The sequence below is a fragment of the Gobius niger genome (genome assembly GCF_951799975.1).
Source record: "Gobius niger genome assembly, chromosome: 12".
In the NCBI taxonomy this organism is placed as follows: Eukaryota; Metazoa; Chordata; class Actinopteri; order Gobiiformes; family Gobiidae; genus Gobius; species Gobius niger.
In genome coordinates, this window is record NC_136863.1 from 25,341,202 (window position 1) to 25,368,345 (window position 27,144).

Here is a 27,144-nt window from a genome sequence, read left to right on the forward strand (position 1 = left end):
AATGGAAGCACAGAGGCGGGGCCTGCACTTTTTACTACGAACACCAGATGGCCCGTCTGGAGATGGCCCGTCTGGAGGCCTGCGCTTTTAGGCTCGGCGTCTAGCCGCGAGAGGCGCTTTGTTGACATGAATCGCGTGACAACAACCAAGATTAGAGGTCCCACTATAGATAAAACATCCCGCACAGTGGCGCGGCTCTCAAAGACATCCCCTTCACAAGGACAGCGTTTAGTCTGGCAAATGGCAAAACTAACTCTTAGTGTTGTTTTAAAAGAGCTGATAAATGAAAGACAAAAGTTGATAATCAAACAAGGAGCTACAGGCCATAATGCAACAGTTGGAAATCCAATACACATCACACGGTGTCACGTGATTCCACTTTTATTCTTTACAACAAACACATAAATAACAATTATTGCTTTTCCCATCTGCAGTATTTTCAATAGTTCTGGAAACAACATTGTAACTTTTAAAACATAATACTACATCATCTTTTAGAGATAGTGTTGAAAAAAGGTTTTGGATATAGATCTTTGTACAATAATCCAGTATTCTTCACATTAATAATGAGCCCAATTATTTACAACGATGACAGTGACAAAGACTGACACAAACAGGCCAACAGCTCAGCTCCAGTGTGTGACCAACAGAGAAATGATGGAGCACAACTCTCCTCTATTAGCATGTTGCACGCTTTACCTGACCCAGAGCACACGCACACATGGGATATGGAGACATAAACAAATAGATTTGGGCCATGCATTGGGTTAGGCTACTTCCAATCCAAGTGCAAGCAATACAGGAGCAGGATGGTCACATGGGTCGACAGTGCATCCGTACAATAAAAGTGACTGATGATGAAAATATGATCCAAAGTAGTTGTGATGATTTGAATGCATGGATTTCACAGTGTAAACGAGCATAAGAAAAGTCTGTAGGAACAATACTGGTCCGTACTGGGACAGTCGCTGTACAGCAGGTAACAAGGCCATTATACAGTTACAGGAAAGAGTCCGGGAGTTTGTTCGTTTGGAAAAAGTCAGAGGTCAATGCCTTTGATCAGAGACGCTTCCAGGGTGATGCTGAAGCCGTAGATAGTGTGCAAGATGCGAGAAAAGGACTGAACAGCGGCACGATCCCGGAGCAAAGCGCTCTCCTCGTAGGTCCGAGCGGTGAGGGGGCAGTCGGCCAGCAGGGGGAGCCACAGGGCCAGGAGCTGGTCCCTGCAAAACACACAACCATTCACTCTTTACCAGTCTGGCTTATGTTTAAAACAAACAAATGTAAAGCTTTTTAATGACCAAATACTGTATTCTAATGCCACAAACACAGAAGAAGAAAAAAATCAGTGCGTAATTCAGTTAAGATTTGTAAACATTTCATCAAACAAAGGGAAAACAATTGGATAAAACAGGGAATTTTTTAAGCACTATGCAACTTTTTATGTAAAAACAGAAAGCGGATATTAATACGTATTTGACCTTTCAGTGACCCGGCTCCTTGGGTGGTTTGCAAAGCGCCTTTACTTACCATCCTGGTGGCCTCTTGGATGCTCCAGGATCCTTTTTTTTTTAGACTTCTGGTAGGTTTTCACTGCTGATTGAACCGTATCCATGGTTAAGCATACATTACATTCTGAGACCCTACCAGAAATCCTACAAAACTGAAATAAAATTGATCCTGAAGAATTAAGCTAACCATCCATACAGCCACTGGGTCACTGAAAGGTCAAACACGCTCTAAAATTAACTATTTACATAAAAAGAGGTCAATTTCATCCAAAACTGCAGCTAAATGCCAGTTTGAATTTAATGTAATGCTTTTTTAATGACATTTGAGGACTTGCTTTTGACATAATGAACTTTAATGGTGTTTAATGCCAGACGCCTGACTACAGTGCACTACAGTGATGTCACATAGCATTACATAACATGGCTTTAATGTCATCGGCTACAAGCGTCTTCAGGACAGTCTACAGGCCTGATTAAAGGACCAGAGGTTTACACTAGTCTTTACCTGCTTTTTCAGGTCTTTAGACCAGATTTATTTTGAAATCTATAGACCTGAGAGTACAGGTCTTTGTCAGTGAAACTTTAAGGGACTATACAGAGTTCAGAACTGGTCACCACAACTGCCTCTAAAATCCTGCACTGTCACTCAAAAAGTTGTTACTTCGGGTCAGAAGTGCCGTCATGCACGAGCTTAATATAGAAGCTGCAGTTACGCGTAAGACCTGAGGTGGCAGTAGTGAGTAAAAAATGACCAACTTGCATCTAGTCCCTTTAACAATAGGTGGGTAGAGCCGCCAAAATATTTACTGAAGAATAATGTTGCTTCGAAATAATCTTAAAAAGCTGTGGCCCAAATTGATACTCAAGTAAAAGTAAAATCGGAGTACTGAGTAGCTAACTGTTTGAGCGTAAAAGTCAGATTCGTGTCTTAGTTGTGACATAAATTCTGAAAAAGAAAAAAACATCTAAATGTATTAAATATATATATTTCTGAAGAAAAAAGGCACGAAACACAAACTTTTTTTGGTTGACATGAAGCTTTTGTAACTGTAACATTGACTCACAAATTCAGAAACAATTTTCTCACTCACGTAAGAGTGAAGATACTTCATTACAACATTACTTGAGTAGAAAGAAACCGTACTGATTGACATAACTACTCTAATAAGTACAGTTTCTTCAAAGTACTTGTACTTTGTGAGTGCCTCTGAACTTCACAGGTGAAGCTCCAAATGAAATATAAAATATCCTCAAATAAAATAGCTCCACCTCTGTAGCATGTGATATGAAAATGAGGCTTTTCCGTTTTTCATTAGCGTATAACCCCATTGCACACTCCTGTTCCTTATACTACACTAATACTACATAATCCTTCATTATTATAAGTCCATAGTAGGTTGTGCAATATCCAATATATCTTCTGACAGATCCTCAAATTTATTGACTTAATAAAAAATAAAAAAACACGTGAACTTCAATGTGTGCAACGTATGAGACCTGAGTCTCATGGAAACAGCCTTTACAGTCAGAAGGTCCTGGGTTTGATCCCCGGGCGGACGGTGCCTTTCTGTGTGGAGTTTGCATGTTCTCCCCGTGTCTGCGTAAGTTTCCCCTACCACTAAAAACATGTACAATAGGCCAGGTTGAGTAAGAGTGTGTTTGGGAGTGCGAGTGTACGGATGGAAATGAGCTCATAGATACCAAATAAACAAATAAATAAATAAACAAACAAGTTATATGCTAACCTCCATCCATGTACACTCGCATTCACCCGGGTCTATGTTTTAGTGGTAGGGGAAAAATCGGAGCCCCCTTAGGAAACCTAGACAGGCACATGTCACGCAGCCCTGACAGAGTAAACCATTCTTACCGTATTCCCAGGCAGACAAACAGCTGAAACTTCCCCTCTTTCCCGATGTTCCGCAGCGACGAGTTGATGGCATTGACGTAGTGACACAGAGAGTCCCACGGTTGACCTTTAGCCCGCATGGCCCCGCTCAGGTCACCCATTTGATCGGCCATCTCCAAGGAAACCACTGCTTTCTCTGTCCAAAAGGCAAACGAGTGGAACTGATGAGCCCAACAAAACCTCATTACAGCCAGCAGATGGCGACGGCTGAACTCACCAATGAAGTCCCACACAAAGACGTTTCTCTGGAACAGGCGGCTGGACTTCAGGCCGTGCAGGAGAAACTTTTCCAGTGCACGCACCAGCCCTCCATCCCCGCAGAGCAGCACGGTCAGGTTTCCCCTCTGGGACAACACAAGTAGGATAGGAGGTTCATGGACTGTTATAGCTCTCAGTGTTCACAGGTCAGCGTTAGCAGTTGCCCTTCAGCTTCTCTTGTGTTGGAGAAAAGACAACGGTGTGGAGAGGATAGATTTCTGGATGTCTCATCGAGGACTCAGAGACGTTTATTTACCATCAGTATGGGACCCGGAGCCCACCCTGAGGCTTTACATTTATTTATTTCATTCAAAAGTTAGATTCAAATATATACAACAAAAAAGCTATGTCAATGTCAGTTTGAATAAAAAAGAGCAGAGAAAAGAGCGTCTTATGATACGCATCTGCCCCTTTGTTCACGTTACACTCACTTTACATCAGTCTGTTATTTACAATTACAAGATGTAATGTAGTGCATTTTGCAATGGCAGAGAGTTGTGGCCCTTCAACTCCATTCAGGTCACTCATGTGGCCCCTTGTAAAAATTAAATACCCACCCTTGCTCTGACAACAGGGGATGTGAGAATATTCCATAAACAATGGATTTCCTCAGATCTGAGGCCAAGTTGTAATGTTGATTTATTCACCATTACAACAACACTTTACATTTGAAGAGACTTATCCAATCAGGCAGAAGGAGGGTATTGACGTCTATAGACGTCAATTAGGTTTTTCAATGGGAACAGCTGCAGCAAAGCCTTGAGCATGTCTGGTGTTAAAATCTTAGTTGTGCTGCCTAATGCTGCCACTTAGTGACTCAATAAAAGAACTACAAGTTCTTTTGTTGCGCCACTAGGTGGCAGCATTGCTCTTTCGTTATCTCAGCTTTTTGGTCAGAAAACAGCATTTTGGGTGACGCTAACTGAAGAATAGAAAGAGGTACAAAGAAACTTTTTTTAGATGAAAGAAGAGAGTCTAATCTTTTTTTGGTGGGTTTCGTGTTGACATAGACTTAGACCTACATTTTCTGTGGGTCTTGAAAAAACAGTCAAAATCCTAAAAAAAACTCTGGATGGCAGTCAATGAGTTAAAGAAACCAGCCTGGTTTTCATAAGAAACATTTTAGAAATCTCGTATATTAATGAGGGCCGGATTATGATTGACAGGCTGTTAGCATTAGAGCTAATGGCACGGGCGTGGCTACGACCAAACTACGCGAGGGCCGAGTAAACAGTGAAGATCCCGCCCTTATGCCTTTTTTAGGAACATGCTCCGTCACAGCAGGGGAGGAGGAGTCTGTAAATCAGCCATGATTTCCCCCTCGAAAGTAGTCATTATGGCAAACGGGGAGAAAGGAGACGGAGTCTTTTAATACTATGTCTATGTCATGAACTCATCCCTGTGAAGAGCTTGGATGTTAGAAATGTGTTGGGAAAATAAGGAAGGAGTTTAAACCACAACTCATTTCAATTCATTGTTAGTAACCAAAAGAAAAACAAATCAAAGCTCAATTAAAGCTCTGGGATTGAATAATTCTAGAGCTATCTTTTATGTCTTCACATGCTACAAAGATCCCCTTTAAACAGTATTATGAACGTCATGTACTTTATAGATCAATTGGTCCAATTGAATTATAGGTGGCTGAGGGAAAGTACCAGGAGCCAGAGAGCAGTCACCTGGACCCTAATCCGTCCCACTAAGTAATGTGTCGTTAAGGGGACTATACAGAGTTTAAACATGTTAAAATGATGTATTTTCCTCCCCTTGCATGTTCCAACAATGGCCTAAGGTGTAGAATGAGCTCAGACCTGTTCACCACAACTGCCTCTAACGTCCTGCACTGTCACTCAAAAAGGTGTTAATTCGGGTCTGAAGTGCCGTCATGCACTAATATAGAACCTGCAGTTACGCGTAAGACCTGAGGTGGCAGTGGTGAGAATACAAACGTCAACTTCCGTCAAGTCCCTTTAATAGACTTTTTTGGCCCAAAATCTGAACATTGAAAAAAGACTTCTCCCTGTAGTGTCTCCTCTTAAAAGAGCAGAATTACAAGCTCGGAACAAAACGTGTATCCCCACACAGCCATGAAGGTTAACAAGTGTGTGTGGAGTTTAAAACTTGTTCCTCCTGAAGAACACTGACCTCCTGCTCGGGTTTATGGAAGTACTTCACCAGGTTATTGGCTGCCTCCCTCATGTCCTCCTGCACCTCCACTGCGTGTACTTCTGCAAAACAGTGTCACACAAACAGGTTCAACTAGAGAGCAAACGGTTTGATGACTGAGAAGAGGAAAGTGGATAGCAGCAGCTGAATGTGCTATTGTGGTGATTTAGCAGCAAGTGGGTCACCCATTGTTGTAAAGAATGTGTTCATTGTCATCACGTACTGCTGCGGCTGCCGAGCGATCCCAGCACCGTCATCACAGTCTGGGAGGGGGAGGCCAGCTCAGGGGGCGTCGCTGACCACCTCCCAGAATCCTCCTCTGCAGCCGGTGAGACCAGCTGACCGATGAGGACACGCTCCAGGCTGCCGTCGCCCACTCCTTTGCCCAGCCAGCGGCCACAGGGGAACCTGGGATTGGAGGATAAAGATATAGAAATAGAAATAGATATTTGAGAACTACACATTTCTTCTTCTGAAACACTGAAGCGGCACCAAGAGCCACTCCCCACCTGCAGCACAGTGGAGGTGTCACAAGAGGTGCTGCAAGAAACAAGGAGGAGGTATCCAGGCAAGACTCACAGCTAAGCCACACAAGGGGCAGACGAGGACGTGAGGCTACCAGTCTGTGCCATTGATCCCTCTGACCACCACCAACCACTCACTTACACTCTCATTCGTCCAGGCCTATTGTACATGTTTTTAGTGGTAGCGGAAACCTCCGCAGACACAGAGAGAGTAAACTCCACAGAAAGGCCCGTCCGGTCCAGGATCAAACCCGTGACGCTCGGTAATAATAACTTACTTGTAAGTGTGTCCGGTGATCTCGTTGTACACCATGACACAGTCGATGAGACACTTGGCCAGCAGTCCGGAGTTGTCCTGTCCCAGCTGGAGCGTGCTCAGCCGGCCCAGGTTCTTACACTGAGAGAGGGACACACTGATCCTCAGCACATCATTCACAACACGCTAACAACATGCTATAACGGGACACACCTGGAAGTAGATCTCCTGGGTGTTCTTGGGGAACTGCCTGACTCCTGAATCACCCAGTTCCCCTGACACACACACCCAAGGGTTGACCGTTGCCATGGCGATGCTTAGTTTTTTCATGGGTATAATGGCAACACGATATGGGATACCTGAACACAGACAGGGCAGAATTCAAAACAGTTCAATGGTTTATGGCTAATATCTGCACGTACTGGGTCTGTGTACATGAAACAAACAAGTGCTCATGAACGCATCCCCACGAGAATCGGGATGATGAATGTGTAGTGGAGATTGACTATTAGAGTGGAACCACCCACCTACATCAACTTTGAACCATGTTCAATGCTGCAGACCTGGGGCAGTATTTCACACAGTTTTGAGTTATCCTGTTTACTTGGGTCGTTTCTTTTTCTACTGCTGAAACACTCTCGATCTGTCCTGCATTATAACGTGTCATGGATGAAACACGAAACTGGCCTCCACATTTTTACTGCCCATATCCCACCACTAAACCCACGCTGAGCAGTTTGCCGCTCAAAGCCATGGAATTGCTGACCAAGTGTTTAGCAGAAACTGATAGATTATTTTCACCAAATCATTCTATCTGTAGCCTGCAGGGGGAGCACCAGGCCTGGCCCCTGTGTCTTCTGTTTCCACAGTTCTGCATCATAAGGCCACATCAGAGGCTACATGTGACCAAGGACAGTCCTTCAGGGCCATGTGTTGATGATCACTGAAACAGGCACTTGGCCTCCATCAGAGACTTTGGATCAAATTCTAGAATATGATGTGAGTAATGGAGAACGGGATTGTGTTGTCATAGCCACATCCAATTCTCTGTTAACAGTAAATCCACAGGGTAAAACACTCACACTGATGCTATAGTGATGTATTTACTAGTAGAGACCCGGCCAAGATGGACTGCCAAAGCTTTGTTTACAGTTTGAATATTGTTATTATTGCCCATATTTGATTCCTTTGTGAAGTCAATGAGAGATGGCCTCATGAAGAGAAGCAAACTGACGTACTGATGGAGGTGAAGACCCGGGTGAAGCAGAGGTAGTCCACGGTGTTCAGAGACAGCAAATGGAACAGAAACTGCTCCCTTTCCTCCTCACACAGCAGGAAGGCGTGTGCTTTGTACAGCTGTCTGCAACACACACACAAACAGATTCCCTTGGTCAGTCCGATGACTCCACACACAGCAGCTGTAAGGCAGCAGTGACTCACCGAATTAGCTCCTGATTCATGAGCAGCTCTTTGAGGTGTTGAGAAAGCATTTTCTTCTCCAAGGCCAGATGTATCCAAGCTCTGGCCTGACCCACTTCAGACATGCCCTCACTCATGGTCTGAATGAAGCTGTGGACAGAGGCCAGACGATCCAATATTCACATTTAGTTAAGACATGTTTAGTTCTAAAGATTAGTCTTTTTGTAAGTTTGTACACCTATTTAATATTTTTTATGTTGCAGATTTTTGCTTATAATCTTTGAACAACGAGAGAGGAGACTTGTCGTTTTTTGTCTTGAAATCTGCTGATTTCCTCTAAAGCACCAACTAAACAGGAATTTTTGTAATAAATCCCCCCTCTGCCCCCAATAAAGCGCCCCCTGCTGTCATGGTTCAACAATGACACATTTTACAGTTTCAAAGCTTCATACACCGGATTGTAGACGAGACATTTTGAAATATCGGCATCAGCCTGAGAATCACCCATATCGGTCATCAGGACACTGTTTAAATGGAGGTGACAGAGGTATATGTTGAGCTGTTGTATCTCGTACCTCATGTCTTGTAGTAAAGAGCCTCTTAGCTGCAGGGTGACGTCATTAAACGTTTTCTGTTCGGAGCCTGCACACAAAGACAGTATGTGAAAAGACCGTCTCCCTCAGGTCTAAGTGAGTCCACAGACAGACTTTTACCTGGAGACTGGGCCGAGGCCTCGGTCTTCCTCTGGGCCGCCTGGTAGTGCAGCAGATGGGACCACAGCGCTGACTTCCCCTGGAACAAATAAGGGTCATACACAGATCTGATTTTTTCATCTCTACAACTGAAAACATCATTACAAACTGAACATTAGGTTGAAATAACGAGTGGACGTCAGGACAGAGCAGAAAGTAACCCGGGCCAACACGAGACCAAACAGACCTGCTCACAAGGTCGGACTCTGAGCTGAACCCAAGCTGTGCCTACACCTCACTTCTCATTTAGAACTATTTTGCTCAAAGTCTCATCATACTGCAGTCCTGCTATTGTCCTGGATTAGTCCTGCTATAGTCCTGGAGACCTGGTTTTGTCCTGGGTATTGCTTTAGATTAAGGTGTGCTCATTCAGTATTAATAAGCAATAGTAATGGGTTAGGTTAAGGGTTGGCTAGGAATAAGCGTATTATTAATGGCCCATTAGTATGGTTATTATTAAAAGTACAATAAGCAGTGTGTTAAACCTTTACAAGCATATTATTAATGCTTATTAATACCTTATTAATACTTAATGAGCACACCTTAATATAAAGCGTTACCTAGTCCTGCTATAGTCCTGGTTTAGTCCTGGTCCCAGGCCGCACTCAGCACTCGGGCCAGGGTAGCATCTCCTGTGGGACTGTGTACAAATATATTTGCCTGAAAACTGACCGCGGCATCAGCTACATTTCTAGAGCAGAACATGTACGAGCAAGCGGCGTAAACCAACCCAACACACATGTGACCACAAACCTGAGCATGGGGCCCGGACTGACAGAGGGGGATCATTCTGGACTTGCCAGGCCACAAATAAGCAGCTCTTCAGGGACTCTTTATTGTTCTTCTAGATGCATAGAGTTGGAGATACACTGGTCTGTACGTCCTTCTACTCATTTAGCCTTTTACAGACATGAACGTTCATGTTTGTGCTTTGTGTGTAATAGACGGGTATGTTTGTTGAAAATATCAGCGTTTAGATGATCATTTCTTCAGTTAGCCTTGGGTTGGTGCACTATCAAAGCATCAGTAGGAAGTAACGTTGTGATATTGTTGTTGCCACATGAATCATATGAAGCTGATGTGTTGACTGACCTGTTTGAGCTGCAGCGCATGGCCCCAGGTCCTCTCCAACAGGTCGCACAGGCCGTGGATGAGCGTGTTCTCCTGCAGCCCCGTGATGTTGGCTTCCCCCTGCCCCAGCTCCACGCTCTCCTTCCCCATGCGCTCCATCAGCATCCTCTTGGTCTGCCCAGAGCACAGGGTTAGCACACGGGACAGTGAGATCACACAGCGACGCTTACCCACCTTCAGGCGACACTCGTTCAGGAGGCCGTCCACGAACTCGCGGTGAGTCTGGGCGACGGCGCGCGGACACGGGTCCAGGAGCTTGGTGTAGGCCAGGTTTTTACGGAGAAGGATGTGCTTCTGTGCGAGGGGAAGACGAAGAGCACATGAGCAGGAGGATCAAAGTGCACCGTGTTGTAAAAATGGAAATATTGAATGATTTCACGAGGAAAGATCAGAGATGGAGATCGACCGATGTATTTTTCAAAGTGTTTGAGGCACATGAAGTTTACATTTAGTTTATCCCAGAGGTCACTGTTCTGATGACAGATGACTGCACTGTAGGACAGAGCACAGACCCATCTCAGGCCAAAAAAAACATCATTCATTTTTTTCCATAAGTTATTGATAAACTCTGATGTTAAGTTTAAAAGACGCACAATGGAAGCTCATCAGCCTTATGTGGTAACTACTGACAGCACAGTTCTTTACATAAGAGGGAATCCTAAATGCTTAAATACTAAAATGCGTTTAGGACTTTTAATACAAACCTCTGTTCAAATGAAAACAAATGCTTTTCTCCAATTTCATTGAACACAATTACCTCCCACTGTCTCTAACGTCACATTGACCAAAGTAGAGATTGTGATTTCGATTCATACTTTGGTTTAGAGCGTTTCAGATCATTAATTTTCTAAAATGAGTTTTATGGTCGCTACCTCCTTCCTCCCCTGAAAATATGCAAAGTTACCAATAGCTGAATATCTTCCATCATATTTGTCTGGGGAAAATGAAGTAAACTCCATAGTAATAGTCATTTTATATTAGAACCTGTATTAAAATGTATAAACCATGAAAGTATCGGTCGACCTCTGAATGGGACAATATCCAATGGAAGCACGTTTACAACGACGCGCCTGGACAGAAAGCGGAGACTGGGAGAAAAGGGCAAAGCCACATCACTGTAATGGGATGAACAGAGTCACACCAACAGAATACACGGTATTATTATTCAAGACTTACGCAGCGCTGTTTTTGACTTAGGACTTTAAGAATCTGAAAACAACGTATTTACTATTAACAACACGCTTTCATTTCATGTGGCTATTGCAAACAGTGGCACTAAACCACAGCAGATACAGATGTACACTAGCATAGCTCTATTGAAGTACTTTCCCCCGACACAAGTAACACGCAGCGACAGATTACCTGGGACTGATCCATGTCCGCTCCGGAATAGTCCGCAGACTTACGAAAATCCGCCTTGCGTGAGGCTGTCACTTGACCACAGCGCCTGTTAATGACAAACACATCAGGCCTTTTATATTTCTGCTCTAACATGTACTTCCACCTGGAAACAGAGCAATAGTCCAATATAATCACGCTGCACAATAAACTGTTTCCCACCAGCCCTGTGTTTTGCAGCCATCTTAGTTTTAGTCTTGGTCTTTGGGATAAAAATGCTTTCATACGGTGCTGTATTTAACTCCGGGGGAAAAACTGTCCCATGGAGCTATAGGCGCAGACTGGAGCGTGGGGGGACAGAGAGAGGGGGCGGAGCATGCAGCATATCATGTCATGTGACCTGATGACGGTGTGTCCTCCCGCTCCGCTCCACACTCAAGCATCTGTTGAACCACATTCTCCCATTTTCCTCTCGTCAACATGAACTCATATGCGCTTCGTCATGTTTAAAGGGACTATACAGAGTTTAAAAATGCTCAAATGATGCATTGTCCTCCCCCTACATGTTCCAGCCATGTCCTAATGTGTAGAATGAGCCCAGACCTGTTCACCACAACTGCCTCTAAAATGCTGCACTGTCACTCACAAAGTTGATCATTCAGGTTCGAGTCGGGCCTTCATGCATGAGCTTAATATAGAAGCTGTAGTTACGCGTATGACCAGAGGTGGCAGTAGTGAGTATAAAAATGACCAGCTTGGATCTAGTCCCTTTAAGTCAAAGAGCACTTTTTAACTTGTCATCGTCACGTTATCGTCTTCTTTGACAAAAACAACACTATAGATCATTACTCAAAGGCTGGTTTCTCAAAATACTTTCTCACACTAAGGACAACAGGAAAAATATTGTAGGCCGTCCAATATCCTATTTTAAAACCTATTTTATTTATTTGATTACAAACAAAATAAACCACTTCTATTCTGTATCCTGCACCTTCTATCTCCATAGAAACAGTACATGAGCCGCTGTGTGGACTGAATGTGTGCAGAGCACTCACTTGGCGCTGTGTCCCTGAGCCAGGACGTCGGCCTGCAGGCGTGGGAAGTATCCCGGCTGGTGACGGCCCTGTCCGATCTTCATGTTGAGCAGGTGTGGATGGATGGCCGTGTGATCCGCCTTCTTCAGCCTGCGCTCCACGGCCTGAGCTGCGAACACAGTCACACAGAACAATGGTTATGTTTAGGAATGGTGATCCACCTGGATTTTTGATTTTATTTTGTTGTTCCACGTTAAAATAAAATATAGCTTTAGTGATATTTTATGACAAGATCGACCTCAAATTGGGTGCATATATTGTTCTTTACAGGTCCTCAAAGCCAGATCATCAATGCTCACGCTGTGCCCGCTCTGTGATTAGCCTGAGGCCACGCAAACTCCTCCGTTTATTCACTTTTATTTTCGTCACTCTCTGTAAATGCCCCGAGCGGAAACGCTTCTATCACAAAAGTGGGCGGGTCTGACTAAAAGGCTGATCATTGGTTTGCCCAGAGGAAACTGTGTCCGCTGCATTAGACTCAGGGGACCTCTGTGCAGCCCAAAACTATAATATGCAAACGATGCACCTAACATGGTCCAGGAAATGTTCTCTGACCGCTATGTCTAGCCCTTGAAATAATACTGCACTGAGCAGAAAATACAAACAGAAAAGAGTCTGTAACTGACTTTTCTTTTCTTGAAGAAGAAGTTAACACTTTTGTCCTTCAGTATATTACAGTCTACTTTGTGCTGTGCATCTGATCCTCCAGCCTTTGATCAAATGTGATCTAGGCCTGTCATGATTGATTGATTGATTGATTGATTGATTGATTGATTGATTGATTGATTGATTGATTGATTGATTGATTGATTGAGCTGTTTATTTGAGCTGTTTACATTCATAATTTTACAGTATTTAAACATTTCATCACAATTAGACTCAAAAGGAGTAAGCTGAAGTGTGCCTACCCCTCATTCATCATTATTAATCACCCTCGTGCTGTACATATTCAGTAGTGACTTCTTATTATTATTTTTGAGCTTAAGTAGGTTGTATTTTATTTCATTTTTACAGAGAGAGATTTTAAGATGAAGTACTTTAGAGCTTTAGTGTTTCTGTGGCATTAAAAGATCTTCAACAACATTGTTTATCGCAACATTTTTGTGGCTCAATATATCAGACTTCAAATTGTGTGATGGTGACAGGCTGAGGTGAACCAGCAGTTCACTTACTGAGAGTATCGCTGCTGTGGCACAAGCTAATGAACTCATCCATGTGAAGAACTGGGCTTTTAGGAATGCATTAAGAGAGCAATGAGTTTTTCCTCCAGGCTTTTAAACAAAAACATCACTTAAAAGGCAAATGATCCTGTTTTTCTTGAGTGAGTGAAAACATTTGACAGCAGGAGAATCAGGATGTTAAAGCTTCAATAACAATATCAAGTCACAGCGCCCCCTAGCGTGGCTATACCTGACTCGTGCAGCGCGGTGCACTTCCTGTAGCGGCCGCTCCGCGGGTCGTCGTCGTCCGTGTCGTACAGCCGCTGTCTCTCCACGCGACTGTCGAACAGCTGCTGCATGGGCTCGCGGTCGGCCCAGCGCGAGATCACCTTCCCCTCCACAAACGAGGAGAACATGGCCGTCTCCAGGAAGCGGGACATGAAGGTGAGGTGTGAGGCGGGCTGCACCGACAGGAAGGAGCCCTGGAAGAGAAGGCAGAACTTGGATGTTTGCAAATGAGAGACGAGCTCCAGTTTGCAGCCTGACAGTCCGTTTGTCCGGTTGCCTTCGTCAGCAACACTCATGAGCTCAGTCCTGGCAGCAGAGGGAGTGAAACAGGTTTAACTTGTCCTAGTCCCACTGCCCTTTGTTCAGAAAACTACCGACTGCACACCATTTTGTGCTAGTTTCCCTCCTTTTGGGAAATGGGCTCAGGAAGGTGAACTGATCCATCACTGATGCAGAGGAACCATACTGTACCAAAGGGCCCGATTTCTATCTCGCTGTCACTTACATAGGAATTTTCTTTTTCTTTTTGTCGTATCTATTTTAACAATATTTATTCTAATTATGTTTAATGAAGGTCCTCTGTTTCATGTTTGTTCTCCTCATGAACAAAGCTCAGAGCTGTGGGAATGGAATATGAGGCTCTTTCAAACTGTCACTGAAGCTTGAATGATTTTAGTCTCTTTACTCTTTTCATTTAGTAATATTAGTCCATGGAAACATCTGGACATGTTAATCAGAGTTAGTCTCATAAACAACTTTTAGTTTAGTTTTAGTTAACAAAAAAAATACAATATAAATTCTGACAAATATAGTATATTTTCCAGTTAGTCGCTGTCGTGTCAGTACCTTGTCGAAGTTGCACGCTCCCTCTCTGTTGCTCAGCCACGAGTCCAAATCGAAGGAGCTGTTGATGACAAACTGGTCGTACTTCCCAAACATGGCAGAGAACCTGCCGGCAAACACTTCCCGGATCTGAATATTGAGCTTGGCTGCCTTCACCTCCTCGTCATCCTCCTCTAGCAGCGTCTTTGCGCCATCGGCCATCTTGCCGCCGTCGCACTGCCTGGCCAGAGCCTGAAGCTTCTCCAGAACTGCCAGCTCGTCCCCGCCCAGGTTCCCGTTACGCCGGTCCTCCATCAGGTCCTCCAGAACCAGGCTGCTCAGGCGGGGTGACGGGGTAGTAATGGCGGGCTTCCTCGCCACACCCCCTTGTGGAGGGAGGCCGAAGCGCAGCAGGATTTCACTCAGCTCTTGGATGAGTTTTGTCTGGTCTGGGAACACGGGGAGGTCCTCCGGGGCATCGATGCAGTGGTTATCAATGTCCACAAAGCAGAGGTTGGCCTGGAGAGAAGAAAGACACCACTCACTCATTCATATAAATGCACTTTCTCTCCCCATCTCCACTGCAGCAGCAAGCCATCAGCCCCCTCAACCTTTCTATCTCCCTCTTTGTTTGAGAAGATTACTCAGCCGTGGACTGAGCTGTTAGCCTGTATGTTGCTATGACACAAAAACTGAACAAAGAAATATACTCAGCTACACCACAATGATTATCCATTATTCATTATCCAGATTATCCAGACTGACCATTTATCATGTGGCTATAATGTGTTCTTTATATCCTCTCTCTTATTGTATCAGTGCCCTCTGCTGGACACGTGTGAAAACAATTCAAGCTGCCCCCCGTGTGCCTCTCCCTGTGCACAAACAGCTGCACCTCCAGTCACCAGTCCGTTAAACTGATCAGTTTGCGGACGACACCACCCTCATCGGGCTCATCTCGGACGGTGATGAGTCCACCTACAGGAGAGAGGTGGACCGGCAGTGGAGATGATCGTGGACTTCAGGAAAGACACAGCCCCACCGTCCCCCCCAGGACCTTATATGGGAGCCAACCATCAGCTCCCTCATCAAGAAGGCCCAGCAGAGGATGTTCAGCAGCTGAAGAAACTTAAGCTGCCGACCAATATGCTGGTGCAGTTCTAAACGGCCATTATCGAGTCCATCCTCTCCTCCTCCATCACCGTGTGGTCCATCCTCTCCTCCTCCATCACTGTGTGGTCCATCCTCTCCTCCTCCATCACTGTGTGGTCCATCCTCACCTCCTCCATCACTGTGTGGTCCATCCTCTCCTCCTCCATCACTGTGTGGTCCATCCTCTCCTCCTCCATCACTGTGTGGTCCATCCTCACCTCCTCCATCACTGTGTGGTCCATGATACTCTCCTCCTCCATCACTGTGTGGTCCATCCTCTCCTCCTCCATCACTGTGTGGTCCATCCTCTCCTCCTCCATCACCGTGTGGTTCCACGGCGCTACAGACCAGGACAAGCATCGACTGCAGCGCCTTGTGCTGCTGCTGAGAACGTGAGCTCTCATCTCTCCAAGACCTGTTCACCTCCGTCGGATCACAGCTGACCCTTCTCACCCTTCTCACCACATGGACTATTCACCCCTCTCCCCTCAGGCAGGAGGCTACGGTCTATCCAGACCCATAAATCCTGCCACTTGAACAGTTTTTTCCTCTCCGCCATCAGACTCATGAATAAAAGATCTGAGACCCAATAGCTTAGTCACAGACTCATGGATGTATCTGCTCTGTTGCACTGCATGGTGTGCTATCACTTTATCACTTTATCACTTTATCACTTTATCACTTTATCACTTTATCACTTTATATTACCGAAACACTTTATATACCTACACATCTGTAAATACAATCCCGCTGATGTCAAATTGTTGCCGTCTTACCATTTTACTTTTTATTTTTTATCTTTTAATATTCCTTATGCATGCCCTATAGCCTTATAGTTTAAAATTGTATAGCTTATTTTTATCTAAATTCTGTGTTGTTTTATGTTGCACGTCAGCACCTGTTCTTAAACAATGGCAATAAAACTATTCTGATTCTGATTCTGGTAATTATTATACAAATTCATAACTCCGCACAGGAATGGACTGACTTTTTTTTGGACATACTTTTATATTTTTGGAATTTCTGCTCTACAAGGCAGGGGCCGGATTAAATCACCCCTGGTTTAGCAGTTCCTTCTGTTTTCTAAATTTAAAAACAAGGTGCCTGGACTTAAGAGAGAGGAGTGTTGGCCTCTGTCCAAAGAAAAGTAGGAAGGAAGGGCTTTATTTGCATAGCGCCATTCACAGACGTGGGACAGTTTACATTCACTCCACCCATGTAATCCACGCTCAACCTACTCATTGATGGTAAGCTACTACTGTAGCCACAGCTGCCCTTTGGGGCAGAGTGACAGAAGCAAGTCAACCAGCCACTCACTCACACTCTCATTCAGGCTGGCCTTTTATAATCACAGAGACATGGCTGACCGTATTGATCTGGATATATTTCAGCCTCACCTCGTGCGGCAGATGCAGGGAGGACCTCTGCGCTCCCTCTCGGTGCTGGAGGCCCATGAGGAAGGGCACCGGGGCGTCCAGGAGATGGTGGATGGGAGCAGAGGTGATGGGCAGGTAGATGTGCTGCCAATGGAATGGGAACAGCAGAGTGGTGACGCCCTCTGCCACCGTCATCAGCCTCTGGTAATCTGAGCACACACAATCAGGTCAACCATTTCCAAATCAAAGGAACTGTGATCACTGGTTTAGACCTGTCCAGTCCAGTTATAGACAGATCCCCCAAGGTTTACATTTTTCTAGAGTGGAACTTGGTGTGTGAAGTTTAGAGAAGCACAGCCCAAGACATTATATTTACAGACTAAACCAAAACACAATGAAAAGTAATAAATAATGAGTAAACCTGAGTAAATCTCCAAAGAACTAATGAAATGTAAAAATATAAATCCATAGACATTTCCAACATAAATAAAATGAAGAATGAAAGGAGTAGCCCATGTCCACGTGTGCTCCATGATGTGTCGGTCCAATCAGGAATTAATAAATCACATTAATAAATCACGATTATGAGCACCTCTCATATCAGTTGTAACACTGTAAACCCAGTCGTCTTGCTAAAGAAGGTGTAGCTGTTCACAGGGAGGACCCTGCTCATGTTTTCTGTGCGTACTCTGGCTTTCACCGCACAGACACCTGCATCTTCAGCTAGATCAGTGGCTCCCAACCTTTTTTCTTTGAACACCCCATCACGTGCTGTAGGCGGGCGGCGCCGCCCAGTCCTCTAACTGTGGCCCCCACAAATGCATCAAGACATTAAAATAATTACTAATAAGTATTTATTTGAGTGTTTAATGTACCTTTTCTTCATATTTGATGATTTCTAACCATATCATTTGCTCAAATAATATCACTGATGACCTGGACAGAGGGTTACCTTGTGAGTACAGCAGCACTTGTGTCTCCAGGAGGGCACAGGTCAGTAATTGCACCATGTTGTCCACCCCCAGCAGGCAGAAGGCCTCCCCGAGAGGAAACTCCCCCAGCGGGAGCTCCCCTGGCCCGGGCCGCTGGCACAGGATGGGCCCCTGTACTCCGTGGAAGCGGAGCGAGCGTCCGGGAGGGGGCAGGGGCACCTCGTACAGGATGTTGTGGATGTAGCTCTCCAGGGGAAGGGGCGGGGCGCTGTTGGAAGCTACGGCCTGGTGCAGCTGGGACAGAAAGTGTCTGGAGGCCTGGAGGAAGGGCAGTGGGGTGAGCAGGCAGAGGGCTTTGGACACGTACAGAGTGTCCCTGGACGCGTTGTATGAACCCACAGCAGCAGGACAGGCAGTGACCCCTGCCAAAGACTCCCCATCTGACTCATCCAGGCTGCTCACCAGGGAGTCCATACTGGAGGTGGAGGGCGAGGAGGCCGACGCGGAGGACGAGGAGTTGGACTGACGCTCCACTTGGTGCATCTGGAACAGTGTGGTCATGGCTGTGAGGACGGCCGGACTGGTCACCTCCTCGTAGAAGGTGTGGACAAAGCCATAGGAGCGCGAGCCATCGTCCAAAACTAGAGAGAAGGAGTGGAACTGAGTGTCCAGTCTCTCGGCCTGAGTGCGGAACGACAGGCCACGGGGCAGACACAGCTGTGGGAACACACACCAGGCAGCGTTACTATGGCACACATGACAACTCATTAAACCGCTCATTTTGTCCTTTAAAGTAGAACTGGACAGCTTTTAGTTACTGGGATGTTTATGTCGTTTCAGTCACAAACGTGCTGTGGTCGACGTGCACTGTTGGGGAGTAACTAAATACATATGTATTTAGAATACTGTATTCTGGTAAAGTTTCATTTGAGGGTTACTTTAAAATACATCCCAGTGCTCAATCATTACATTTTAGCTCCATATTACACAACATTATCAAGACAGAACTTTTAATGTTGACCTGTTATTCCTCCTAAAACAAACCCCTTATGCCACAGTTCATACACAGACACGGCTACATGACTCAAGTCTCACATTCAACATTAAGAAAACGGCAACAATGTACTTTGTGAACAAATATAAACGTCATCCTTTCCAAAAATGACTGTAAACAGGGAAACAATACGAAATGTCAGTTACCTGGGTGTCATTTTAGACCCAACTCTTAACTTTAAAAAACATCAAACAGATGTAACAAGCTCTCAGGTACAACATAAAAACATTCAAATGTATTAGAAACTGGCTAACAGTAGTTTTAACGCAATGATTATGTCTCGGTTTTATTATTGTATAACATGCTGGTCCCAGGCTTATATCTCTGTGCACTGTCCCTTCAACAAAGACTAAACATGTGTCACATGATGTGTCACATGATGTGTCACATGATGCTGTATCTGCTGCTCCATTTGCCATGAGTTTATAACAACAATCATAGTCTTCATTATTGTAATGCCATATTTATACATAAATACAATCAAAGTATTCAAAGTATTCAGAATACAGTACTCTGATTTTACAAAGTAACAGAATATGTTACTATGCCTATGCTCTGCCCAATCCCGTCAGACCTTGGAAGCTAAGCAGGGAAGGGCCTGGTCGGTACTTGGATGAGAGACCGTTTGGGAACACCAGGAAGCCTGGCGAATGTAGTGTGTGAGTGAGTGAGTGGTGGTGGTCAGAGGGGCCGATGGCGCAGACTGGTTGCCTCGCTTCCGTCAGTCTAACCCAGGGCAGCTGTGGCTACAATAAATGCCAACTGTATATATCGATCAGCACGAGTGGACCCAAACATTGCACTGACAATAGAGACCGACAGATAAAAGACATTTCTTCACAACAGTGACAAATGAAATCTCCAAAAAAACAAGAATCTCCAAAAAATAAGAATAAACAGTTTTTTTTAAAGGTGTACAGTTTTGTAATTTAATTTTGAAAAAAGGAAGTCCCCCCCCGCCCTGTATATTTGTATATCTTTGAGTCCCACCAGGTAATCCATTGTAATGGTTAACTAATCACTTTCTGTTTTCTCAAAGAAAGAAATGCCAGTGTTGTCGAAACATGGGGATTACACAGATCTCTTTAGTGCGGGAGGACCCGGTCGTCTTTATACACTAATGTGGAGACAATTGACTTTAAAGTGACGAGTGCCTGACCTCCCACTGCCCAGTGATCAATAAGCAATATCTCAAACTGGAGGAAGCATTAGCACACACGTCTGCACGCACAGATCTACAGCCATATATCACAATGTCCACTTTTAGAGGAATCATTTCTATCCTTGTAAGTTGTATTGTGATATCATATGAATGGCTTTGGAGATTATATGTTATAGATAGTGTTGCTTTAATCCTTATCCACATGACATTGTACCATTTTTGAAAATATATTTTCATGTATTGTTTCATAACAAGACAAAACAAAAGCATGAACACTCACATCCTGCTCCCCGTCTCAACAACAAGCTGCCCCACCTGATGCTCGATTACCACACCATTCAGTGGAGTCACATCTCAAGTGCTTCCCAAAGTGAGGTCAGGGGCCCCGTGGGGGAAAATGCATACGTATTTGTCTATTTTACTTTATTTACTGCTTTAAATCAGTCATATAAAATCCCAACCAGGGGTACGGGGGCCCCACGGGCTACACGAGCATATTATAGAGGGTGTACAGAACAGTATTTCAGTATAATATTATTATCAGTGAATCATCTTCTTAGTAAATGGCTGCACCTTAGGATTCCAGGTACTATGAAAAATGAAAGACTCGAGGTTCAGGTGCTGTTGGTTACTACATGTCGTTTCAAGCAGTAAAACCAGACCAATCCTTTTGACCAGAGGGAATGATCCTTACTGGGGGTCCTCGTGGGGTCTTTCTTTCGATTCTCTGGACTGTGGGAAGGCCTGCAGCAGGGGTTTCATTGAGCACAACTCAAATATACAAGGGCCCAACAGAAAAGTGACATCTTTCACATGGATCTGAAGTGTCGTAGGCAACTTATCCAATTGAGCTAGTCTGTGTTTAGTCATTTCGGTCATAACTTTGTCTGTAGCCATTTTAGTAACCTGTTTCAGTCCTCTGTGTAAGCACACCCAACGACTGATTTCCATTAGGTTTATATCAAAGAACTTTAAGCCTGACATGACATGAACAAATCTCATCTGCAGATAAAACAGACTGGACTGGCAGCAGTTCACTGTGGCAGAGCAAGTCAGGACACCGCCTTCAACTGGACAAAACAGGAAACTTTTGAGCAAAAATGTTGTTAAAATATGTGTTAAATCATCCTTTTAGTATTATGGATTAACTTACACAGTAAATATTGTTGAGCAATGTCATCATTTTCAAGTACATTTAGATTTAATGCCAGTCTAATTTAATGTTTTTAATGACATTTAAGCCTTTTGAATGCCCCGCAGAAACCCTGTTAATCGTGGTGAATGGAACGCGCTGCTCTGCAGATTACTGCAGCCGGACTTTTATGATGATTGTTTACTCACCATGTTAACTGCGCTCTTGCTGAAGGGGTTCCTCTCTGTGTTTTCCGGGTAGTGCACCAGGACGTTAGACTTGAAGGAGCGCTGCAGAGGGCTCTGCTCGAGGCTCTCACCTGGGATCAAACAGAAAACAGACACACTGCTGAGTCACACTCATGGGACATGAGGGAGAATCTGAGGCCAGGCTGATGGAAGGACAAGGCCTCTGACTGGAGGACAGTCTGCCCTAAATCAACTGTGCTGATGTTTATAAGGTCCACAGTTAAGTCATGAAGCAAGAAGGTCTGATCAATCTGAACACAAGGCAAACATGAGAACAGAACACATCTCCATCATGGCAGAGTGGTTTGTACTTTTGCCGCACAGCAAGAAGGTTTTCAGGTTTGTAGAGATTGAATGTTCTCCCTGTGCCTGAACTCAATCCAAAACATGAATAATAGGTTAAATCCTCCAGTTAAGTTACCTGGCAGGTCAGACTATCCTCCTCTGTTTATTCTAAACTGGAGATTACAGATTCTATTTGTATTTAAATCTAAATGGAAAATGGAACCTCAAATGACAAACAATAACATAGGAATAACACAAGAATATATTATTCTAATCTAAAAGGTGTAAAACAGTTGTTGGCCTTTTATCTGTTGTTATTTCAGCAGCAGATTCAGACACAGTTGTGTTTTTTGCTGTGTTTATCTATGGAGCTCACGACCCAGATGGAGCTTATTATTGTGTGAGTCACACTTGACCAACGTATAATGCTGCGTTCCACTTGGAAATGTCAACTGGAACGAGCACCAACTCCAGAATTTGGACTCAGGACAGAATCCCCCAAGAAGGAGCATTTAAAGATGGCTGCACTCCACTTGAATGTAAAGCTTCAATAAATGTCCCAAAGAAACTTGGTGAATGTCAATGTGAAACAGAGAAGCTTTACTGCTCTGTTGTGAACGCCTCAATTCACGGTTAAAAGTCAAATATGAAACTACTAGTGCTGAAACATCACTGACATCCATCCATCCATTTTCTTCCGCTTTATCCGGGGCCGGGTCTCGGGGGCAGCAGTCTCAGCAGAGATGCCCAGACTTCCCGATCCACGCACACCTCCTCCAGCTGTTCTGGGGGGACCCTGAGGCGACACCAGGCCAGCTCGGAGACATAGTCCCACCAGCGTGTCCTGGGCCTTCCACAGGGCCTTGTCCCACTAGGACATGCCTGGAACACCTCCCGCGGGAGGCGACCAGGAGGCATCCGGAACAGATGCCCTAGCCACCTCAGCTACGACATCACTGACAATTATACTAAATACATTATACCTTTTTACAATATTACAATGAAGTTTCTCTGTAAACTGATTATGATGTCCCAACATTCAGCGACAAAGTTGTAACTTCTGCAGATGCGTCTATCTCCCATATTTTTGACCTGGACAACTGGAACGCTACAACTCTGAGAAAAAGTTTGATCGAAGTGGGACTTTCAGACTTCCGACATATCTAGAACGCAGCACTCAGTGTTCCTTTGCCTTGTTGTGACATCACACTCATAAACTCTTTATAGGCTGTTGACACTAAAAGAGAAGTACAGACGGAGCCTCACAGCTCCTGCCTGGGTCACACTGAGGGGGGACCAATGGATTAGTGCCGTGAGACTCTGTTCTTGAACAGGGATAACAGTGGAGTCATCGTTTGGAGACTGAAGCGCTCCGTTACCATGGGAGCTGTTTCCGCTGCTGTTATGGAGAGAACCATCAGAAGTACGCTCGTCAGTGGATACGTCACTCTGACTTACATCAGCTCTGCTTTGCTCAGTGCTTCCTCCTCACAGCTCTGCAAAAGGACACTTTTCACGGGTGGATTCCCCTGCGTTCAAAGTGGAAGTAGTTGACAGGATATGAGAGAGGGACAGGCGAATGACCAGGAGAAAACTGGCCCTGGAATCCAATGGAATGACACCAAAGCAAGTTTGCAACAACACTACCAAGTTATCTCATTCTAACACTGGGAATTCTTTGACATTCTCTCAACAGTCCATAATTGACAGTCAGGATCAGGGACAGCCAAAAAAGAGTGTTAATCCAGCCCATATAGAGTGCAGTAACCACTCTTAGTACTGCTGTCTCTGACTGTCCCACAGTGAGACCTGGAGCGAGATGCGCTCACAGCACGACACGAGCAGAGCAAAAGAGAAGCGAGAAACTGATGATTTGTAGGAAGTACAGATGGACTAAATGTGGTGTGAATGAGAAGCAAACCCAACATGATGAAAACAAATCACTGATACACAGATAATAATCACAAACCAGGTCCCAGCTATTGCAAAAGGCAAATTCTACCAAATGATTCTGTTCCAAATGCTATGATGTGACCTGAACACAGCCCAATGCTACCGCTGTGCTGATGGTAAAGCAATACATCAGGTGCCTGATTGATTTGTAATCTATATTTGATGAATACTGCAAGCACTGGTCAGTGTTTTAGACAAAACTCAATGACTGATGCAAAGGCAATGCTTTCAAAACAAGCGTCCCATTCTTTCTGAGCGAACCCGCCTGCTGTAAACAAACTCTCGGAGATAAACATGACTGTAATATTTCACTAATGAAGACACCTCCCTGTGATGATCAGCCCCAGTCTGCATGAGTCCTCGGCTGTTTCACAGTCACAGGCATTCTCATGTGAAATCTGATTAGGCTGCGGAAAAACACACTCTCTCTTTCGAGGCCAACAAGAGCAGATTGTCTCGGCTCAGGCATTCAGCCCTCGGACACCAGTGGAACTACTGTATGACCTCATCCTTATCAAAGTGCACTCGGAGACACCAGCGCTGGCTACAGTGGAGACGGCAGCTTTTCTCACGTTGAGAATCCGGTGGAAGAAGCAGAGCTCGCTCGCTGCTGCAGTGGGGATGGGATGACCTGATGTTACGTAAGCGGCTTGGTGGAGCGCAGATAAACGGGCATGGCGCCGCAGGGGGGACCAACTGGATCTTTGGGTCTATGAACAGAGAAAAAGGTTTGCTCTGTGCCCTTAGAAACACAAGCCAAAGACAAGTGGAAACATGGCTCAAATCTGACCAGAGTCACAAAGGCATTTCATAACGTCCTCCATAGATCAAAACACTGTTCTGAAATGTATGTGACTCTGGCATTGGTTTATCCGAGTGTTTCGTCTGCGATGTAGGACGATGTTTCGGATTAAAGAGAATACATGAGGCTCGCTTTAAGTGAGACCCAGTTAAGTCTACACCAGCCTTAAGTCGCTCTCTGCTAATGTGCTGCTTCTAGACTGTGTTACATTTGTGCAACATTTTATATATAAAAACAAAACACAAAAGATCCAGATCCAGCTTTTCAAAAATGAGATCTGATTCTTTTTTAGAAGCAAATGAAGGTCACATGAGGCTGTAGTTGGTGTCGTTGTTATGCGTGTTATGATGAAAGTCGAGTGGCAATGTCTGCAGTGTTATTGGTATATCTTATAAGCAGGAGGTTATGCAGATTCTATTTCAGTCTAACTGAGAGAACAAATCAAACTGTAACAATATAACATTGCAGACATGGCCACACTTTCCCTTTGCTGTTATGGCATCACACACATGAGCTCAGAGATATTGTATATTCTAATGTGGAGCAGTGCAGAGTTAATAATAATTACATAAAAACTGGAAAAATGTTCAACTATGAGAGAAACACATAGAACTCTAGTGTCGACGCTTTGATATCAAATTGTCAACTTGATCATGGCTTTTCTTTTACATTCTTTAACTGATTCCATATACGCGAAAATAGCAAATAGATCAGCCCAATTACACAACCACTTCCAGTCCAATTTGACGCTCTAGTTCTCCCTCTACAACGCGTCATCCCTCGAGGTCCTGCTCCACATATGCAGAGAAACGGGCGTGACTGTTTGTGCTTTTGCGTTTTCATATTTTACTTCCAGTGTCAGCGTCAGCGTCAGTGTCAGTGTCAGTGTCAGCGTCAGTGTCAGCGTCAGTGTACCCAGTGCTCCTCAGCTGACTGTCAACAACAACAACAACAAAGAGAGGAACATCACCGCCATCCCCATCATACCTGACGACGTCTAACAAACTGAGGAGCTCTCCGGCTCTTCATCTCCAGAACACCTGACACAAAGGAGCATCTCTGCAGCTGTGCCTCCCCCCAACCTCCCCCCATATTACCATCATGTGTCCTCTTCGGAGACAAAGAATGGGGAATTTCAACCACAAACGCAGATGCAGAGTAGATGAACAAGAGGAGGGTGTAATCTGACCGCCACCAAGCCCCCTTTTGGCCCGTCCATCTGTCCTCTCCACTGGACAGACCCTGATTTGGGGCGCGCTGGAATGTGACAACACGTTCCTTCATGTGTGGGCGACGGCTGGGGACGAGCGACCATCAGGAGTTTGATAAAGGCGGCGTTAAATCGTGCGTTAAATCCGGAAAAGAGCAAAATCACAGCAAGGACCCATTTTGTTTACCTTCATGGTCAACACGATTCGGATCATAGATGACATGATCCTGATAAGTCGAGGGTTTAACAGCTGTAGTGTGTAATGCCTTTAGGGTAATCGCGTAATACAGGCCACAGAGCTCATTTAATTCGAATTATCGCAGTGAGATAATCGCGCGTAAAAGAATAACTGGTCCAAACGTTAAATCCCTCGTCATCGAGCTGGTTTAGCGCACAGACATGTTATTTTAGAGGTCTCTACGCCGTGTTTATGACGACATACCCGCTCCATCGTCTGGCTCTAGGCCCGAGTCCGTGTCCAGTCCACACACAACAAAATAGTGGGCGAAGCGACAGGACCCAGACCCTGCGGCGGGCCCGGCGCTCCCGGCGGTCCCGTTCATCCTGGAGGAGTGGGGGTGTTGGTGAGGAAGCTCCGCGCTGGACTAAAGACGCCGCTGGATCATCGCTGTCAGGGCCCGGTCCGGAGGAGGCTGTGTTCCGCGGAGCTGCTGTCGGTGTGTGAGCGCAGGATGTAGCGGTACTGCTGGTGCTGAGCGCGGAGAGGGGGAGAGAGAGAGAGAGAGAGAGAGAGAGAGAGAGAGAGAGAGAGAGCGAGAGAGAGAGAGAGAGAGAGAGAGTGAAGCAAGTGTGAGCCATCTCCGTGAGGCCGTCCCCCCACACCGGAAACATGCCCCTATCATGTCTAATTACGTACACGTAAACAATCAAACATTTCACTTGTGGTGAGACTTGGAATAATGCGCCACCGTCAGAGGAGTCAAAACCAGATCTGACGCACACATCTTTACTTAATGTTATTCACGCTCTTGGGGTCCAGTCAGAAAGCAGAACGAGCCCCTCATGTTGCCAAGTCCTGTGGCTAAAACCAGTTTGAAAATGTCTCCGACTTTCACCATCTCAGCACCGCCCCGGATTAAGTCCTGTAGTGCTAGTGCCGCATCATCTTAAAGCTCAGTGACTGAAGGTTCTTAGCTTTCAAATGAGGAATGGCATGTTCACATAAAGCAGCGGGAAGTTCTCTGGGCACATT

General features: G+C 45.0%; 1 protein-coding gene across 2 annotated transcripts; it reads right to left on the minus strand.

The window, feature by feature from the left end:
- Nucleotides 1–846: 846 nt before the first annotated feature.
- Nucleotides 847–26,659, minus strand: LOC306972087 (DENN domain-containing protein 5B-like). Of its 2 annotated transcripts, none has more exons than XM_079568563.1 (22): nt 26,374–26,659; nt 21,643–21,752; nt 18,106–18,802; nt 17,175–17,362; nt 14,650–15,144; nt 13,766–13,997; nt 12,317–12,464; nt 11,286–11,370; nt 11,100–11,132; nt 10,098–10,217; nt 9,885–10,037; nt 8,748–8,832; nt 8,616–8,682; nt 8,062–8,190; nt 7,860–7,981; nt 6,835–6,980; nt 6,644–6,762; nt 6,065–6,249; nt 5,821–5,903; nt 3,638–3,764; nt 3,382–3,556; nt 847–1,223 (listed from the first exon to the last, which is right to left on the minus strand). In XM_079568563.1, exons 1-22 carry the CDS (start codon nt 26,492–26,494, stop codon nt 1,040–1,042), a joined length of 3,804 nt encoding a protein of 1,267 aa, XP_079424689.1. In that variant the 5' UTR covers nt 26,495–26,659; the 3' UTR covers nt 847–1,039. The 2 variants fall into 2 exon arrangements, with proteins under 2 accessions (XP_079424689.1, XP_079424690.1); XM_079568564.1 differs by having other exon boundaries at nt 8,754–8,832; nt 26,374–26,658.
- Nucleotides 26,660–27,144: the final 485 nt, after the last annotated feature.